The sequence below is a fragment of the Lytechinus pictus genome, chromosome 2 (assembly GCF_037042905.1).
Source record: "Lytechinus pictus isolate F3 Inbred chromosome 2, Lp3.0, whole genome shotgun sequence".
Lineage (NCBI taxonomy): Eukaryota > Metazoa > Echinodermata > Echinoidea > Temnopleuroida > Toxopneustidae > Lytechinus > Lytechinus pictus.
The window spans coordinates 37236310-37257465 of record NC_087246.1 but is presented as its reverse complement, the minus strand read 5'-3'; the positions used below and the strand labels follow the sequence as shown (position 1 = coordinate 37257465).

Below are 21156 nucleotides of genomic sequence, written 5' to 3'. Positions count from 1 at the left end.
GAGCTATTGAGGTCAGGTAAGGTCGCACGCGACAGAGAGACTGTTATCGCTGTTATGTAACACGATGACAGACTCTTTTGACCAGCGAGATCCTTGAAAAAACAGATGTGTCCTCAGCTTGAGGTCAGGCAAGCGACAGAATGATCTATACACACTAGGGGAGAAGGTGGGGGGGGGGGGGTTGATGCCATTACATTACCAGATGCCACATCAGTAACAACAAAACTGATCGACTCCAAACCACATGGCCCTTGGAAATTATGTTTTTTTTTTTGGGGGGGGGCTTTCCATTTTTTAAGACAAAAATCACCTTTATTTTAAGGTTAACCTTAATTTTTTTTGGTGTGGGGGTAGTGCTAAAAATCGTTCCTAAGCCCCTGCCAAACCAACACCATTTTATATATACCACATAATTATAATCGGAAACATATTTGTTTGGTGACAGGTTAATTGTTTTCCTTTTGTCGGCTGCGACATAGACATGATAGAGGTCAAAGCGTTGCTTACTTTATTTCATTTCCACCCAATATCACGTTCATTGTTCAAGGGCGAAGTACTAGAGACCGCATAGTCTATAGGGAAAATAAGTAAATCAAGGAATAATACCTCGGGGCCGCAGCCCTCCTCCATTTTTTTCAGAAAACGCTTACAAAAACGTAAAAATGACCATCCGATTGATTGTTTGCATGGTCAGCCCCCATCCCCACCCACACTTTCAAAACCGTTCCGCAGCCCCGACAGTGGTTATACATTATTTCGATCGCTGAACTCTTGTAACATAAGACACTATTTATATTTTGAATTTCATGGGCCGAAAAGTCACCAAATCTAGGGTAATCTTTTATCACTCAAACAGAATAAGCTCGAACAATTTTCACTCGACAAAAATAGACAAGTTTAGACCAAATGGTACTGTTGGGAATACCATGTTTGACAGTTTGAAGTTGGGTTGAATGTGTTAGTCGTTGAATTCGTCAAGTGTACTTACTACATGGGTAGAGCATCGAGAAGTAAGACATACAGATCGAATGCATAAATATCAGATATCTACCAAAGGGGTTGTTAAAATAACCAATGTGTTGGTGAATAAATCTACAAAGATTTTGTCACAAAATGCATATCTTTATAGGGTGAAGTATTTAATAATTTTTTTTAAATACCTTAATTGGGTCATGACATGAAAACTCTATTAGCTTGATCCAAATTGATAATAAAACTAGGTTAAGGATTGAATAAAATGATGCGATGATGGTATATTCAGGAGAAGACTCAGGCCTAATTGTTGCATCGTTAGTTCGAAGGTTACTCTCATTGTAAATGTTGCACCCCTTGCTATAGTTAAGGGACCCGTTAACAATTGTGCTTCACTGGGGTCCCAAACCTATCATTCTGAGTTCTTTTGTGTTCCGCATTATACTATTATTGTGATTGTCTTTGATCTGGTTGGGATGAACTATATTAACTACTTTTCTCAAGGGATCACAGAATGTTTGCTCAGTTTTAGGAGTTAGAATCAACATCCACACAATGAGTTGAGAGAAGAAAGGTAAATTGCCAATTCGTCTACTGCCAACTCATCCACTCACCACATGGTCTAGTTTCATTTAGTCTATAATGCCATTCCGTCCATCAACATTTCGTCTAACAACCATTTGGTACATTAACCATAATGGCCCAATCATCACTTCGTCTTATCACCATTTCGTCTATGGTCGTTTTGTCTTATCCATTTCATTTTCATTCATTATGCAAAGATGGGTGACGAAACTATTTTGATTTCAAATTAGATGAAAATTGTTATGTTTCTTAAGTTCTTCTGGTGAAACAAATAAAAGTTTCTGTAAGAAGACTAATATATTCCTCTTCATGCCCTTCGCCCATTTACCTCTAGGGCTCGGTTGATGCTCAAGCACAAAGTATATGGGGATACCGCTTATGATGATCGCAGTTGCGATGAGTGAATCCACGGGTGCCCCGATGAATCCTAGGATTGTTAAACAGATACACACTACAACAAATATAATAGGGAAGATGATGTTGACCTTGAAAGGTCTAGGACGATTTGGTTCTTTGATCCTCAGATAAATCAGACCGGTGACTGCACTTCCGAAGAAGACCCACTGGACAAAGCTAAATAAGTTGATAATGGTGAAGACATTATCTACGAAACACCAGGTTATGGTGATGATGGAGTTTAGAATGACACTAGGAATGGGTGTCTTGTGGCGAATCCCAATTGTTGATAGGAAACGGGGTAGGTGTCCTCTTCTAGCTCCAACGAAGAACTCCCTGGATGAGGATAGGATTGATCCGTTGAGACAACCTAGGGTTGACAGGACGACCGTGATGGGGATTATGACTGCAAACTTTCCAAGGACGAGATGTGCGTAGCTGAAGGCTACAGCGTCAGAAGCTACCAACCCTGAGGGAGACAGAGCGGTGAAGTAAGCAACGTTGGTCAGAGTGTACACAAAGGATGTTATCGATATAGAGATTATCAAGGAAAGTGGAAGATTCCTTGATGGGTTCTTAAGTTCTTCAGTTATGACGTTGATCGACTGCCAACCATCGTAGCCGAACAGAGAGGAATAAAGTGCCGTGCCTATCCCGCTGACATCGGTCGATGCAAAGGATTCCTCGAAGTATTCAGTGCTCCCCATGCCAATTTTCACAATACCACTAATGAGTAAGATACACAGTGGAATCAGTTTACATATCGCCAGAGTGTTTTGTAAGACTGTCGTAAGTTTGACGCTCCAGCAATTGAGAAACATAGTGAACGAAATGCTCAAGATTGCAAAGAGTTTGATGGCCATCTTCGGAGGTGGGCAATCCGGGTCCGGGTAAAAAGGTTCAAGGCAGTAGATTGAAAACATCAAGGCAACGACAGCGTTCGATGATGGCGAAACAATAACGGCATTCGCCCAGAAGTTGATAAATCCTGCAAAATCTCCAAAGCAAACTTGAATGTAGGTGTAAGTGCCCCCTGATGCAGGGATGGTGGTGCCCAACTCGGCGTAGCATAGTGCACCCAGGAGCGTGATGACTCCTGCAGCCACCCAAACACAGAGGGTGGCCCCGACGCTCTCTACCCCGGCAACTACCCCCTTGGGCGATATGAAGATTCCGGTACCAATCATGATGCCGACGTTGATCATGATACCGTCGAAGACGCTGAGGCTGCGTCGAAGCTGGACGATGTTTTTATCGTCACCATCCTCTTGATCGACATTGCTGTCAATGTTTCTAAGGCAATTACGAGTTCTTTGGCCTGTCGATTGAATCTCCCCGTCCATGGTTAATTATCAAACAGAGCCCTACCGTTGTATGATGACGTTTTGTGCTGGATAACCCTGACCATCAGGCCTGTCCCTGACCATCAGACCTGACCCTGACTGAGGTACGTGTAACGCACTTTATGGATCGATCATTGGAACAAAGAAAATAGGCATTATAACTGACCGCCAATTAGTAAATACGACAAGGAAATAATTGCAACTCATAATGAAAGATAGGCCTATATCTGATACCCATAACGCACATGTGCTGGTCAACTGAACCTGGCATTCTTTCACTTCAATTTATCAGATGACATGGCCCTGGGAAGCGGAGGTGCTGTGGGTGAAGCCCCCTCTCCCAATTTTTCTAGGGTGCTGTAAAATATTGTTGTACACCATAGGCAGCATCCCAGCTGGAAATTAGGTTTGGTATGCTAGAATTTGATAAAGAAGTTTAATTAAAAGCACTTTCATTTTGGAGCGATAATTTTTTTGTTTGTTTGTTTTGTCTCGGTTTTTGCTTGTAATAGTGTGTCAAACAAGCACCCCTTGTTCAAAAAAGCGTTTCCAGGTCCCGTCTGTCGGATGACATTTAATTGTTTGTGGGCTATCCCGATGATCATGACGAAAATGCAAATGAAATATCATACATTAACGTGCCTCATTGAAATTAATGTTTCTATTAAATCATCATGTACAAGTAATATCGCTTATAACTCTTGTCGATTATTTACAATGAGAGTCTCTATTGTGTGGACTTCAGACTTAACTGGACATCAAGATTATTCCAAAATGTTTAACTGTACACTTGGACTTCGAACTTTCTGCGTCAAAACGGTCCAAAGTCCGTTCATTTCTAGATCCCGTGTAGGCCTATTCATGTATAGTCCCCCCCAAAAAGGTCTAAATCAGTTATTACAACAGCTCCGTGGTGTTTAGGCATGGCCAGAGCCGGGGGGGGGGGGGATGGGTAGGTGCGGGCGTCGGTTAAAGGTGCAGCCCGTAAAATTGCAACAAAAACGAGAGAGAGAGAGAGAGAGAGAGACAGAAAATGAAAGAACTCAAAATAGCTTCATTAAAGAGTGATTATTTTTATTTTTTATCCGCACCTGCTAGGGGTTGTGGTTCTCCTCAGTCATTCTGATCAACGCAGGTGTTTAACTCATTCAGGAGATTGGGGTCGGAGGTGCGTAGGCTACCCCCTACCCCTCGGCATCCCCGACAAACACATTTTGAAGGTGTTACATGTATATAATTTAGAGATTATATGCTGTATAAAAGAGCCTAATCACCCCACGGGGCTTATGACTAGTCCTACGCCCGAAGATACAAGGTATTAGCTAAAAAAAATCAAATTCTAGTAGCCTATACGTTAGGCCTAAAAGGGGAAAATAATCTGACCACAAAGTCGGGCGGCTTGGTGGGCCTATAATGACATTTTACATTTTTATTCATTATTTTTGCCCAATTTTTTTGTTAATAATACTTCCCCATATGAGAAGTTTGATGGCTGAAATTTTGTTGTTGATGTTCTTTAATCTTATTTTCCCAACTCACCAAGTGAAATAAAAAATTCAATAATTATTTTTAAATGGTTATGCGGGTTGTCATTATAAATAAAAAAGATTACTAGTCTAAGAGAAAGAAAAAAACCAACCAACTCTGCAACCAACCATTTGTCGCCCTCATCGTTTCAAACTCATTAGGCGTGGCATTATCTTTGTTTACAAAATCTCGGAATGAATCGAAATAAAATGATACGTGTGCATCAATTGCGTGGCAAAAAGTAGCAAGATATCACGTCGGATCGAATGTATTTCAAAGAATATCGACTGATGCCACATACATAACAAGGATCCACACCAATTAAATTAATACTTCTGGAAGTTCTGGAGAACAGAAACTAAAGCCTAAAAGGAATGCAAGCGGGAAATATTGGCAGCTCAATTGGTGAGTCATTTTTTGAGTGGGTCGACGGTCAAAAGATGAGGAGCTCCCCCGCCGCAGTCGGCGGAGTTGAGAAGGGCAACGCCTCAACTTATGGAGGCGTCTGGGGAGTAAAAGTCACCTACTCTACGTAGGCTTACTCCCCACTGACGCCTGGGACGCCAAGGTATATTCACGCACTTACGGCCACAAAACCTGAAACTTTCGCCCCCGAGATTTCTACTTTCCCTCTAAAAGATCTAGCCCTAAAACTGGGGTTCAACTTTGTCTTTACTTTAGTGTAATCCAAAGAAAGACAAAAAAGAAGGCTTCAAAAATATGGTGTCCGGACACCCGACCCCCCATCCTAGTAAGTTAGTCTGCCGGTATGTGAGATTTTTAATAACTTTGACAAACTTAGCCTTGAAGACTCCATGATCATGATATTTTTTCTGGATCTGGATGTATACACTCATCCTACGAACGAGGTTATAATATAACCTCGTTCTCGTGTGTATACACTAGCATGGCCAAAAAAAGCATCGACTATTTTCCTCCTCTTCCCTCACCCAAACATCATGACCTTATCGAACTTGATCAAGTGTGATACTTGACATAAATTTATATAACAAATATGATCTAATTGCTGAAAATAATATGAAAAATGACTAAAAACTCACAGATTTTTCCACCTCCGGTGACCGTCACTACTCTTGGTTCGTTCAATGGTGTTTGATCGTGACAAATCGAAAAAGAAAAAAAATATCACGAAGCCATAGAGGTTCATCCACCCGGATGGATGAAACACTACTCGTGATGCATTCTGGTAAACATGTCTCGATAGCCTCGACAGATTGGCAATTTTGTTTCGTCTAGATAAACATGTTTAAAGAATAAAAAAGTCCAAAAACTCCAAATGGCTATTTTGGGGGGCTTATCTATAATATTTCTAGTACTGTATCCAGAGCATCATTTGTCTGTTTTCCTCTTCCCTTACCCTTTCTTTCTTTTTTCTTTTGAGCGTAAATTAATTCTTTTGATTTTTTATTTCTTACTTTTTTCTCAGTCTTTGTTCTTTTTTTTTTTCTTTATTTCTTAAGGGGAACTCTCCCCTCCTCCTGAAATTTAAGGGGTATTGAATGTGTACCCCCCCCCCTCCGCCGCCTGTGACAACAATAATTCTTGTGTAAAAAAAAAATAGTGAACAAAATATTGAGTGTCAGGCAGTGGCGTACCCAGGATTTTTTAAGGGGGGGGGCAAATTCGTCCGCCAAAAAATTTGAAAAAAAAAAAAAAAAAAAAAGGTCTTCAAGTTCAAAAGAGGGGGCCACTTGTGGCTCGTCACAGGGATCAGTTGTGACTTGTCAGGAGGGCAGGGGTACGTCCCTTGCATGAGTTGTGACTCGTCAGGGGGTGCAGTGTGCCCTCCCTGCCCCTTAGGTACGTTAGTGGTGTCAGGTGAGAAAAAGACTACAGTCCCCGGATCGCGGAGCTCCCTATTATTATGCTTCACCGGAAACAGGTAGGAGCTTATTGTAACCAGCTCTGTGGTTGCCACTGTTCAGTGGCTAGCTTTCTTTTATTCAGCACAAGAGGGCGTGCTGAAATACTTACGTAGGAGACTATGGACCAGACGAGAATAAGGAAAAATTTCCTTATGATTTTACCCGATTTAGAAAGAAATCTTCAATTGAAGAACGATATTTGACACATTGGGCATTGGAATCCTGTTTAAGTAGAACCAAAATCTGCATTTGGGTCAACACAAGAATTGGTAAGTCAGACTCTTTTACTTCGCGCGTTCCTACATAGAAATGACAGTGTTAGCGGCACTGGTCTCAGATCAGTCCCACCCCGTACATTTTTCTGTATGGCGAATGGTCGGGGTGAACCAGTGGATGTATACTATGCAGGGCCCTCCTGCCCTGGGCTAGCCTGGCTTGGAGGCTTCTGGGGAGTAAAATTCATCTACTCTACGTAGGCTTACTCCCCATGAAGCCTGGGACGCTAAGGCATAGTCATGCAAGTACGGCCACAAAACCAGAAACTTTCGCCCCCGAGATTTATACTTTCCCTCTAAAAGATCTAGCCTTAAATCATGTACATGGGGTTCAACTTCATTCACGACATTTCTGCGATATCGATTTCATTTTTAAAGAAGAATTCATTAAAAAAACGAGAAAAATGTTATGAAAAAAATCGCGCGGTTTGCCTGCTGTCGCCAAGCGGAAGACAAAGAAATCAAGATGGCGAAGTAAACAGGGCCGTAAGCTCTTCCCATCTTTTCATAACATTTTTCTCGTTTTTTTAATGGATTCTTTAAAAATGAAATCGACGGGGATCCACTCACCACTGCACTCTTTAGCTTTAATTTGGCTGATTTATCGGACCATCGCATTTGCAATCAATTACGGTGTCGTCAAAATTTCAAAGGAAAAACTTTTTTCTAATTATATTAAAAATTTTGATTCTTTTTTCAAATGAAGAGTCAGCAGTATAAAGAGTCTGTTGCGTAATCTAAAAAACAATTAAAATCATATAGGCCTATTTTTAAAAATAATCCTCTCTGAAAGCAAAGACTCACTCAGCCCAACAGCATGAAATCTCATGGCAGGACACACGCACCCAAACTCATCCTTCCGTCATGCTCAACTATCAACTTTCTGATGCCATGCACTCAACACAACAGGGCTGCCACTCGTACCTTCTGGTGCCCACATTTCCACAAAATAGTGGTACAACAAGTTTACTTAACAAGAAAAAACAATTCTAGGGAAAAATAAAAAAGTTTGCAAACTTATATGAATGTGATTGGTGTTCCCAAACATTTTGAAGGGCATTGTAAATATTTGATTGTATGTTAGGATTATGTTATAATTATGGTATAATCATCAGATCTACATTTATATAACTAAGATCTGATATGATTGTTTAATATTTATTTATACTGTATATATCTAACATTGCTTTGAATTATTGTTTTCAGATCCTGATTAATCGTGGATATATCCAGGTCTGCAGGTCTGAGACTTCTACGGATGAAAGCATCACCAAAACTAAATATTGCATAGCTTGCTCTCTACATTCTAAAAAAAAAAACCTTCAAGCATGCATTACGCATACCTACATTTCATAAAAAGCATTTACTAAACTTACACTTGGTGCTTCGCTGGCCACTAATACCTCAGAGTCGGAGTAAACACAGAAAAAAAAATAAAAGTGAAATCATGGAGGATGACTTGATTAAAGGGTTTGCTGACCTAGCAGAGAAAAAACTTCATCAGGTACCGGAGTTGACACTTCTTAACCTGGTGTCATGGGGTGCTTCGGCAGCAATGATCTTTGGAGGAATTGTTCCATTTATTCCGCAATACTTGGACATCAGACGTTCAGAGAACACAGAGGGATTTTCAACTCATGTCTGCCTTGTGCTTCTTGTTGCCAACATACTCAGGATTTTGTTTTGGTAAGTTTTATTTTATTGCCTCATAGATTCCATTCCTATGAAAGATTAAGTGATTGATTGATTGAGTGATTTTTTTTATTTCTCATGATAAAAAACAATACAAAATATATACATTCAAAATATAAAACGTTAATAATTGAATTACATATATAGTAATCAGGTACATGAATTTGAGATTATAAAAAACTTATGAGAGAAACCAATATAACCAATATAAGAAACCAATATAACCAACGTTATCAGTCAACTTAAGGCAATACACCAAACGGTAGCCTGTACTTTTACCTGAAGAAGCCTACAGAGTTTTCCAGGTGAAAATTAATACTTTTTGGGGCTAGTTTCTTTTACTCACCTGCCCCAACCCCAAAGCTACATTTCATTACAGTTAACAATGGAACCTATGTGAATTTCTTTCAGAGGTTTTTTTTTTTTCAGGGCTCTGGTGGGCATTCCGGGGGGGGGGGGGGGGAGATGATGGGGATCAAACCCCGAGTCCTGGTAAAATAACTCGTCAAGACAGTCTCTGATAGTCACAACACCCATTAAAATAAGTACCAGTAACTGGAAATATTTCAATAGATTAGAAAATAGGCCTACATTTATTAAGAAATCAGAGCTGTGCAATACCATGAAAAATACATCTAGAGCATTAAAGTGTTGACATTAAGATGGTAACCTTAGATTATTTTTTTTTCAGTTTGATAGCTTTCAAAGTAAACTGCATATTTTTTTGTTGTAAAAGTAATACATTATATAGGAGTTGGGTTTTAGGTTTTTGTTTATTTGATTTTTAATAATAAGATTATTGAGAATTTGAGATGTTGAAGTGAGAATAACTTTAACCTTCAAACATACCATTTTCATTTCTGTTGTGTGTAAATAAAGACATCTAGTTTCTTGGGAGATTGTTGTTGGTTAAAACTTCAGGATTTGCATCTGATTATGGATTGCCTACGGTGTCAATTTGTGCATCATTTTGCACCCCCCCCCCCTATTCACACAGATCATTAAAATGTTTTGTTTTTTTCAAAGAGGTTAAGGACAGGTCTAGAGTCGCATCATTGGTCAATCAAAAGATGTAATGTTTATCAAATAGAACAAACTTTCCCAAAGTGATTTAATAAATACATGAAGGAAGGGAGGGATGGATGGATCATGGATGGATGGATGGATGGGTTGGTGAGTGGATGGATGGATGGATGGGTGGATGGATGGATGGATGGATGGATGGATGGATGATGGATGAATGAGGAGGGAGGGAGGGATGGATACAAAATGTTAAAAGATGGAAATAAAGCTTGTATTGGGTCGGGAATTTCATGAAAAAAACTTTTTATTCCTTACCAATTTCTATGCAAATCAATTCTAAACTGAAATATATTCCATTGCACAAAGAGAGCAAGCACTTCTTTTATGTATTTGAATTTTATGTAAATATCTCCCGATATTCTTGCTTGAGTGAAGTATATTTTTGGATTATGCCTCTCTGTAAATCATATTTCATAGAGAAAAGATAGTGTATACGGGTACATGTATACATGGACAATTTTTAGGGGTATCACATGAAAAATTATTTACTTTTGTGAAGAAAGTTGAATGGTATCATATTTTTGTTTTCTTTCAAGGTTTGGTCATCCTTTTGAGCTTCCACTTCTAGCACAGAGCATCATTATGATATTTACTATGATGGTAGTATTACAACTATGTACTCGAGTAAAGTCCCTTCACAGTCTATCTTCAACCAAGAGATATATCACAGGTGTGTTAATGCATTCTGCACAATGGCGTCAGTTTGAGATCATATTGTTGTCCATGTTCAGTGTTATGACAAGGGGAAGTTTACCCTGACTACAAGTTGGTTAAATTAATAAAAGCAGGGGAAAATGAGAACAATAATGGGGAAGGTTTTAGTAAATTCAGTCAAAGAATTCCAGAGTTAGGATTTTTTTTTAATTTGGATCTTATGAAATCACAAAAGAGTAACTCCTCTATATGTCAGGTGATATATCCCCCAAATACAATATTAAAAAAATATATATTTTCTTTGTTCGGGGGATGTATCATCAATGCATCAATTCATATTCTCTTCTATATGAAAAATATTTATATTCATCATGAACCTTAAAAAAATTTGCATTTAATATAGCAGTAATATTACGTGACGTATGGGGTACATGTAGTTACTTGATATGACATGACACATCAAAAGCCTTAGAAATTTGTATTTTCACCAAACCTCCACCAACATTTTTATCCATTTTGGCTGCTTTTATGAAAAGCCACTTCTTATCAGGATGAACATACCCTTGAAGACGTTAAAGGTTTAAGTTGTTTTGGTTGGTATGTGTAGGTAAAATTGAGCAATAATGCTGTTTGTGGACCTTCAGTTCCGGGTTTTAAGGGGGAAATGCAAAACCAAGTACATGAAGTAACAAAAAGTCTCTATCCCTTTGAGGAAAGAGCCTTTGTTCTCTCAAAACATATGTAAACAGATTTTTCCCCTTTGAATACGAATTTCAAAGGATGCATGATGTCACATGTGAGCAACTTCATGATGAATTGAAATGAATACATGGTAAATTCAAAAGGAATGCTTTCTATTACTTCACAACTTTGTACAGGAGAGACTGAGTGTGAAACAAGTGAAGTCAAGTGGGGTTCTAATCTTTTCATTGATAACAGATTAACACATCGTGACATAATTTAAAACAATCCTTGATATGGCCTGTACACATATGATCTACTCAATGTTATTGGGTGTGACTTGAGGCCAAATCCGCCTACAGTTCAACCCTGCAGTATGTACTTTAGGAACCAGAATGATGAAAGACATGTGGAAAATATTGGTTGATATACATGTACATGTATAAGCTAAATATATGAGGAAAACAATGAGATTTAATGATTAGATAGGAAAATAAACTCCTTTCAAAGACTGCAATAAAACCCTTGAAATCATTTCAAACGTTGCATCAATCCCTCCAGTGCATTATCTCTCAACAATGGTGTATGGATGCACATGAAATTTATTATTATTTTTTTTTTAGAATCATTTTTTCCCATTTTGTTTTAAAATCTTGATTTTTAACTACAAAAGTGAAAGATTTTCTTCTGTTTATGTTGTGGGAGTACTTTGTAGGTGTACATGTACAGTACAATAATCAACTTATTAGATTTTATAGAGAACAAGGTTTCAAAGGTCATAGGGTCAGATAACAAAGGTCACAAAGTTCCAAATCTTCTAAATGTCCTTTTAAAAGTTCTCTGAACATTTTCTGAACATTATTTATAACACCATTTACCTTATACTATTTATCTCTCTTTTCTTTTCTCTCCCTACCTATCTATAATCAATCCATTTCACGCATGCGTATTGCTTTCTGCCATGTTTTTACTTTTCATTTTCAAACCAATACTACCCTCTGTTTTCTTCCAACACATATCTTTATTTCAAAACTGGTTTTCAATAAATTTTCTTAAATCACCCATTTTCTCCTTTCACAAAAACACTAATTTCTTAAACTATCATGTTGTACATTTTAATTTTTCCTTATACCCGGTAATTTCTGCTCATTCAATTCTTTGAACTACATGTGTATGAATCAATACTTAATTTGATTAATTTCATACCCATCCTGAAACCATTGTCATATGTATTTATCCCATGGCCCACCTCCATGTACATCCTGCTCGTAAATACTATAAAAAAAAAATATGCAAATATATTTATTGGCTGAATGCACTGTGAAAACATGTAGCCGTAGATACTAAGCCATGTTCAGATCTACATCCTACCTGTATGACACATGGGGAAGGGCGGGTACGTCATTCCAGCGGCGTGGGAACACACTCTACTAGCAAGGATAAAGAGTTGGCCCAACGGGTCGAGAGGAGAACCCTATTCGGTATGATCATGGTAGGATGGTGTATTCAAACCTCGAGCAGTGATCTAAATATTTAAAGGTCAAGTCCACCCTAGAAAAATGTTGATTTGATTAAATAGAGATAAATCCAACAAGCATAACGCTGAAAAATTCATCAAAATCGGATGTAACATAAAAAAATTATGACATTTTAAAGTTTCGCTTATTTTTCCCAAAATATTTATATAAACGAGTCAGTTACATGCAAATGAGAGAGTCACTGATGTTTTCTTACTCACTATTTCTTTTGTTTTTTATTCTATGAATTTTAAAATATAAATTGACAATAGTCATCATTTTTCATTGAACCATAAAATGTAAAAACAATGGTAATTCCACATGTTTAGAAAGGAAAAAAAAGCTTTCTTTCACATGACAATGAGGGGAAAATTAGAATATTTCATATGATGAAATACAAAAGAAATAGTGAGTTTGTGACGTCATCAGTTCGCTCATTTGCATACAGTCCAGGATGTGCAGGTAACAATTTTTTGAAATCAAGCGAAATTTTAAAATGTCATAACTTTTTTACATCCGATTTTGATGAAATTTTCAGTGTTATGCTTGTTGGATTTTTCTCTTTTTATTCAAAAGAACTTTTTGTTGGGGTGGACTTAAATAATGAAAACAGGCCAATGATACAGTGGGGCTAATTAGTTACTCTTGTGGTCAAAATCTTGGGCATGGTCAAACCGGTGGATTCTTTCCAAATTTTGGCTGTGGGTGTTTTTCATCATGCTCTTTTTCAGACGTGTTATAAAAAAACAATGAAATGCAAAATATGTTTTGTAATAACATTACATTTGGTACTCTATACATGAGCAGCATGAGAAAAATGATCAAAATGTTCAGTTTTCACCTACTTCCAATGTAGTTCTTTGGAATGATTTAAATTTTAAAATTATTGTTGTTCACATGTAGGTATTGTGTAGTCATTGAGTTCTCTTAGCAGGTAAAATGGATGAGACAAAATCATTGGTATTCTTTTCCAGACTTGAAGCTTTTCAGCTGAATTTTCATTTTTGGGGGGGATACTGTTGAAAAAGATTCATTTGAAAAATGATTAATTCGTATAAAGGATCAGGCATCATTGCTACCTTAGAAGTTATGCATGTGTGTGTTGTACAATGCACAATTGTACATCTTATAAAAAAAAATTGAATTCATTAGAACATGCTCGGTGTCTGCTGTTAGTCGCAGGTTATACAGCATTATAGAGAGATAGAGTAGTAGGACTAGAGTACGTGTATGCATTTATGAATACTAATTGCTTGAAATAAAGGCAATTACTTTAAAGGTCAAGTCAACCCCATAAAAATGTTGATTTGAATCACTAGAGAAAAATCAAACAAGCATAATGCTGAAAACTTCATCAAAATTGGATGTAAAATAAGAAAGTTATGACATTTTAAAGTTTCGCTTATTTTTCATAGAACAGTTATATGCACAACTCAGTAACATGCAAATGAAAGAGTCGATGATGCCCATCACTCACTATTTCTTTTGTTTTTTACTGTTTGAATTATACAATATTTCAATTTTTACAGATTTGACAATAAAGACAAACTTGACTGCACCATAAAATGTTAAACAATGGTAATTCCACTTGTTCAGGAAGGAACAAAACTCAATTTCACATGACAAGGGGGAGAAAATCAGAATATTTCATATAATAAAATACAAAAAAATGGTGAGTGGGTGACGTCATCAGTCCCCTCATTTGCATATCAACCAGGATGTGCATATACATGTAACTGTTTTGGGAAATTAAGCGAAACTTGAAAAAGTCATTACCCTCTTATTTTACATCCGATTCTTATGAAATTTTCAGTGTTTTGCTTGTTGGATTTTTCTTTTTTTATTCAAATCAATTTTTGTTGGGGTGGACTTGTCCTTTAAATGTTTTTTTTTTTTTATAGTTGCAATATTTCTATCCAGTTTATATAATATGATTTTATCTCGTATTCTGCAGATCTTGATTGGCGTTACTTCTGGAAGTGGACTCGGTTTGTCGACTATGTCCTCTTCATGGCATTATTCTGTATATCAGGGGGTGTCGTGACGTACTTCCTGTCTTCCTTCAGCGTTTATGTAGAGACGATAGGTTTCCTGGCTGTATTCACGGAAGCAATGTTAGGATCACCGCAATTCTACCATAATTTTAGAAACAAGTCTACGCAGGGAATGAGGTCAGTGTGCCACCAATCGATAAGGATCGCATTTCAAAGAAATTGTAGTAACATTTAATATGAACATTTCAACCAATAAAATCTTTGTTATAAGAGTTCAGAATAGTGGTAGGACTACTGAAATCGAAATTCAGTAATTTCGAGCCTCCATTTAGGAGTAACAAGCTAATTCAATTCCAAATCATAATGGTGTCATCGGCTGTGACTTGAAGCCGATTTTGAGTTTATTTGGACGAAAGGGCTTGTCGCAAAACAAAAATATGATTTATTATTCCTAACGTTATGCCGAACTTCAAATAAAATAATTCTACTTCTGATTGCCCTTTGTCTATTGTCATCAATGTTATTCAAACCATTTATGATATATGATGTCATTTTCTGTTTATGTTTTGTCTCCACATGCAGTGTCAAGATGGTGATGTTCTGGTTATCTGGCGATCTCTTCAAGACGGGATATTTCTTTGTGAACAGCGCCCCCATCCAGTTCTGGATATGCGGTATACTGCAAGTGTCTATTGATATAGCTATCCTGACGCAAGTCGTTTACTATGGTGCTAGACCACCTATCAAGCTGGCGAAAGTGTCTGCACCGGCAGAACATATATCATGATCAAGAATATATCCCTCTGTATGACAACTTTATATGTTTGATGATGATGTCACAAAAAACGTTGCATGGGGGAGAACCAGTGTTAAGAGAGTGTGCTTTGCTGTGTTTGTTTTATATGGAGATTGGCTACTCTCTAATGTTGGGAGAAAAAAAATGTAGAGAAAAGACTTATTTGAACAAAGTATAGAGCAATTTCACATTTCTAAATTGTATTAATTAAACAGTATACTGGTAGACGTCTTCTGAGGGTGAGAAGATTTTGAAATTTGAAATACAGGGCACCCTCAATGGAGTGTCATGTGCAATAAAGGTTGAACTGTCAACGTTGTTTGTGCCAAAGTTAAGCACATCTCTCTGATGGTTTGATTTTTACCCCTGAATGTCAGAATGATGTAGATATTGAAAAAGTGGTCTGAAATTTTGAGTCCTACTACCACCACCACCACCATCAGTATTCATTGATACTAGATGATATAGCCAGAGTATTATGGCATGTGGCAAGTCATTAAATCATTCAATCCCATCTCTTGAAAACAAAATTTCAATTCTTGATATCACGAAATAAAAATCAAAATTCTTCATAATGAGAATTCATATTGGGTTGTGAACATATGGGAATTACTTGTCATGAGAATACATTTCCTGATAATAGATGGGTACACTGCTTGCGAGTGTGGGGAGGATCGGACGATGCTACACCTTCTGATCTGCCCCCTCTTACCAGATCCGTGCACTGCCGAAGATCTGGGCCCCGTCTTACAAAGAGTTACAATTGATCCAGTCAATCGTAACTCTATGGAAATCCATCAGTGTCATAATTTTTTCTACAGGACACTTGCACAATGCCCTTTGTAAACAAAGAGAAGCACAGTGAATTTTCAAGAAAACAATGAACGCATGAATATACATCATAGTTAGAAAATATTTTAAACAAACATGCAAAATAGATGTTGACGTTGCTGGCCCTCCATAGTTGCGATTGATTGGATCAATCGCGTCTCTTTGTAAGACGGGGCCCTGGAGTCCTTTAAACTCAAAGCCAGATCTTGTACCCTCCACTGGACAGGTCTTGTGTAGTGACCCCAGAAGAAGAAGATAATTTTTAGAGATATAGTGTATTAAATGATAAAAACGGCTTGCCGTACGTTTGCCAGCATACGCTGGCTAATCCGTTCAGGTGTAACAGCCACTCTAGGAATGGTTAAGTGTGAGTTCAATTAGCAGTCAATAGAATTATATTAGGCCAGTATTCTGAGTCTAGTTTTATACAGACCAAGGTCTAACTGGGCTAAAATTATGGGAAGCCGAAAATGTCAATATTCTGTGTATATTGTATGTTTCTCATGCTTACGTTGTTCTTTTTTCATGCTTCGATAATGAAAAAAACTATTTTAGTCATTATTCCCAGACAGTTAGGGATGATTTGGGTGTCAAATGTGCTGAAAATTGAACCTGCAGCCTGTTGCATAAAACTTTTTACCTGAGATAACTCCGGTGAAAACTAAGGTTAGTCTGATTTCTGCCATTGACTTTAACACAGGGCAAAAACTGAGGTAAAAGATACCTGAGTTTTCTCAGGTAAAAAGTGTGATGCAACAGGCCCCTAGACTTTCACAGGTTTGGGTCACTTTTGGCTTTCCATAGTTAAACCACAACTTCAGACCAGAGATTAAATTAAACCTGATTTCAGAATATAAGCCTATGTGTTCAATACGATCAGGCTTTTGATTGGGATTACTCAAGGGAAAATTCAGTAGATGAGTTAATCTGATCAGCCATGGGAACCAGACGTCCAGCTTCTTGAAACATTTTAATGACTGCTCAACTGTATTATGTCATTTTTCTATTTTCATGGCGATAACACATAGGACCCATTTCATAAAGACTTGTTATATACCGTGCGTCCCACAAAAAGGAAACCTGTGTTCAGAGATAAATTTCAAAATTATCAAACATGTTTTTACTATGAATTTGATACTTATGTTAGGAGTAGAATCTCATCTTTATTTTGAGACTAACAGCTTAGCAAATCATTTACACACGACAGATTACAAACAATAAATATTGAGGCCTGTCAGAAACGATTTGTGCAGAAACTCACGAAAGAATCTGAAACGACTCTCATTTCAGGGATCAGTGAGAGAAATGTAACAAAGAATATGAAAGAAATGCTAATGAGTCAATTGTTGAATAGGCACGGTAGTCGTATGACGAATCAATCTTGTCGAAGTTTTCTGCGCAACTTGACTTTGACACTAAAATTTCAAACTTGTCTTGTTCATTAATGCGTGAAGTGTTTGTCACATATTAGGTATCAAAATATAGAGGAATAATTGAATTGTATGATGATATAAATGGAATATCATAATTAATTTGCCTTTGAAGAAAAAAGAAGTGGGAATCATGATTTCATTTTTTCTGGGACGCACTGTACATGTAATAAGTGTAATTTCTATAACTAGTTTTCTAGTATTAACCAATTGAATTGAATCATCTCAGTAACAGCTTTTAACTGTTATTGAAAAGTTGTTATTATAACAAGTTTTATGAAACAGGCCCCAGATCCAGTCATCTGATGACTGATTCACAGTGAAACTCAAATTAATTGAATAAATAATGGCAAAAAATGTATATATTGGGTAGAAAATAGCAATAGTAGATGCAATATATTTAAAGGCTTTGTAGATTAGAACATTAAATTCTGTAGAAATGCAAACTTAATTACAAAATCAGTACTTAACAGTAAGATGTGTACATGTACATCAGATTGACATAAAAACTATATGACGATGGGAAATTGCTTTTAACACCATGCACTGAATTTGACAATAATTATATCTTAGATTCATAAACAAATATCTCAGATTTTTTAAAGAACTAATGTGTTGTAATAAGGAAGTATTTGCAATCAATTGAAAATTTTCTGTTTGAATTTTTCAATTGATCGCTTGTGATTAATTGGAAGACATGATTGATTTGGGATCCTGAAATAGATTTACAATCGATTGTAAATTTCCTGTTGCAATTTTACAATTAATCAACTGCAATTAACTTGGAATACACGGTGATAAACCTGGGAACCCTAAGTAGATTTGCAATTGATCATAGTTTCTTGCAACAAAATGGACTTATGACCACCTTTTGTAATGGGTCCTCGGTGTTACACTTAAACTGTACATATGCAGCTTTGTATGAATTTCAGGATTTCTGGATCAATTTGCAGGGTCATTGCTATGTCAGTAAAGCCTTACTAAAGGATTACTAGTATTGAGTCTATGATAAAAAAATGCTGCTGGTAGTAGTTAGGATATATTTATTTTTTTATATAGTGTATGTGTGATGTAAAAATAGAAATCAATGTAATGTGGAACATTTCCTGGAAATGTATTTTTCTGTAACTTGCAAACCTTTGATTTTGATTAATTGATTACGTGCCTTTCTCTTTTATGCCAGAAATGTTGTCAAACAGTTTAAACTGTTTTTGGTTCTTCTGAATGTTCACCAATCACCCATAGATCCCCCCCCCCAAAAAAAAGAGGATAAATTGCTGTTTGTTCAGATATGGCTTTAGAGCTAATAAGATAGATGTCACGAAAGTAGGAAACACTTTTTTTAGTCTCGGGACTTCAAAAATCAGTGGACCAATCAAATTTGTTCTAACAGTAGTTTTATCAAATGGTACAAGAACGAACCTGTGACATAAAAAAAAAGTTTAACCTTGGATTTTCAGACAAAGAGATCTTTCACTTGAGCATCAGCATGTTAAATGTGCTCATGAAAAAATCAAGATGAACGTTCACTTCCTTGAAGTTCCTCCTCTACTTTCGCGATATTCCTCAAACCATCAGCTATTAGAATGAAATTCTTTGAAGTTTCTTTTGACATTTTTTAACTTTTTAAAATTTGTTTTGTCCTGGTGCAAAATAACACTTCGGACTAATGGGCTATGTATTTTAAAATGAAATCAAATTGCCAACAGGTTAAACAGAAAAATTACATTTTTCAGTCTTTGGGGCATCAAAAAGGACCTTCATTTGCCCTTGTGGCAGTAGAGACCACAAGTTTTTTTTTTTTTTTTTTTTTTTTTGGGGGGGGGCATAGGTTCCTTTAATGTGTCTTTGTTCAATTTGTCTCATTGATAATGTAACCCATGAGTTCAGATAGTCACTAGTGTAGTAATCCACCAATACATGCAGTTTGAATATTGCATTTCATGATTTTGAACAGTTTATCATAATATTTTTGATACATTTTTATGTTGTGTGCCTAATGATTTACTTTTATATTTGTATTTAATTGCTTATATTAATTTACTAGTTTATTCATATGTATTCTTAAAGTGAAACACATTATTTTTTTTATGTATATATTCTTAAATGAAAGCAAATTCAACAAGTCTGTTGTATGCTAGAATATTTTCATATGTGGTTATTGCAAAACTGAGCGATCGATTGTAAAGTTGATTTGAATGTTTGATTGCACATGATGAGCAATGCAGTCAAGCATAAAAATCAGCCCTACGATCAACCACTAAGGCGTTGTGATACTTGGACCAGGTGTTGCAAGTCATATAATATATAAGACTCAACCCCATCATCCCGAGTTTGCAAATTATCCCACTATTTCTGGGCCCCATCTTACAAAGAGTTACAAATTGAATCAATCGCAACTATGGAAATCCATCAGTGTTATAATTTCTTCTACAGGAAATTAGCAAAATGTCCTTTGTAAACAAAGGCGAACTCACTGCATTGTCAAGAAAACGATTAATTTCTGAATATACACATCATATCTGGAAAACATTTTGAAATAACATACATTTTAGATGTTAATGTTGCTGGCCATCCATAGTTGTGGTTGATCGGACTAATCACAACTCTTTGTAAGATGGGGCCCTGATCTGTAAGGGCCCTTTAACATGAAGCTTAGTGATTGATTGCAGGACTGATTTCTATGATTGATAGCATTAATGATAGTGTATGATCAACTCTAAATATCAGCCATACGATCAATCGCTAAGCTTTTTTATGGGGCTTGGAATATCAAGATTATATTTTTATTGCAGGTGTTATTAGCTGGATATTTACAAATTACAATCCTGAGAGGGCTAAGGATTTTGGTCTGAAATAGCACAGTATTTGATGAATTATCCAGTCCCTTTGTAAAAGAAGATGCACTGGGCTATTGGCTCAGGTATCCATTGCAGAAAGAGTTATGATCAAACACAACTCCAAAAATCAAATGCAACTTTATTTTCAACCAATGAAACATGCGTAAGGCAATTGCGCTTGGTTTTTTTGTTGCGTTTTAACTGGCCCCTGGGTAATCATTCATATTACAATACTCTCTACTCAAATGATAAGATCAAAGCGATGGGATAACTTAGATCTGGAGATTGATGGAAAAAGGGAGTGGATTGCTTGGTTAGAATCTTAAGATTGAAAACAATCTTAGCTCTGTTGCACTTATCATTTTACCCTGTAAAAAAAGCTGTGGTAACTGCAGATGACACAGTCTCTCACTCGATAAACACTTAAATTTAATATGCTTGCTGTATCACAAGTGTATTGTGACGATGTATGTGTGAAAATATAATTAAAATAGATCCAATATGGATCATCCAATGCAAGTTTTTGTTAAGGTTTGGCGTGTTCTGTGGAGGAGTTCCTTGTACCCTGAAATTGTGTTTTAGTGTAATGCTAAAATGTAATTTGATGGAGATTTAAAGAGAGCATGTAGATTTGTGTTGGGACAAAGAGGGATA

General features: G+C 36.7%; 2 protein-coding genes across 4 annotated transcripts; one reads left to right on the top strand and one right to left on the bottom strand.

Annotated features, from left to right (window-relative positions):
* Nucleotides 1-256: 256 nt before the first annotated feature.
* On the bottom strand, nucleotides 257-3407 carry LOC129280281 (Y+L amino acid transporter 2-like). The gene has a single exon (XM_064095848.1). The coding sequence runs from the start codon at nucleotides 3294-3296 to the stop codon at nucleotides 1779-1781; it is 1518 nt and encodes a 505-aa protein (XP_063951918.1). The 5' UTR covers nucleotides 3297-3407; the 3' UTR covers nucleotides 257-1778.
* Nucleotides 3408-4959: 1552 nt separating this feature from the next.
* Nucleotides 4960-21021, top strand: LOC129254280 (solute carrier family 66 member 2-like). Of its 3 annotated transcripts, XM_064115693.1 has the most exons (6): nucleotides 5025-5228; nucleotides 8191-8670; nucleotides 10296-10429; nucleotides 12429-12575; nucleotides 14566-14782; nucleotides 15188-20783. In XM_064115693.1, exons 2-6 carry the CDS (start codon nucleotides 8432-8434, stop codon nucleotides 15390-15392), a joined length of 942 nt encoding a protein of 313 aa, XP_063971763.1. In that variant the 5' UTR covers nucleotides 5025-5228; nucleotides 8191-8431; the 3' UTR covers nucleotides 15393-20783. The 3 variants fall into 3 exon arrangements, with proteins under 3 accessions (XP_063971761.1, XP_063971763.1, XP_063971762.1); XM_064115691.1 differs by lacking the exon at nucleotides 12429-12575 and having other exon boundaries at nucleotides 4960-5228; nucleotides 15188-21021; XM_064115692.1 differs by lacking the exons at nucleotides 5025-5228; nucleotides 12429-12575 and adding an exon at nucleotides 6881-6978 and having other exon boundaries at nucleotides 15188-21021.
* Nucleotides 21022-21156: the final 135 nt, after the last annotated feature.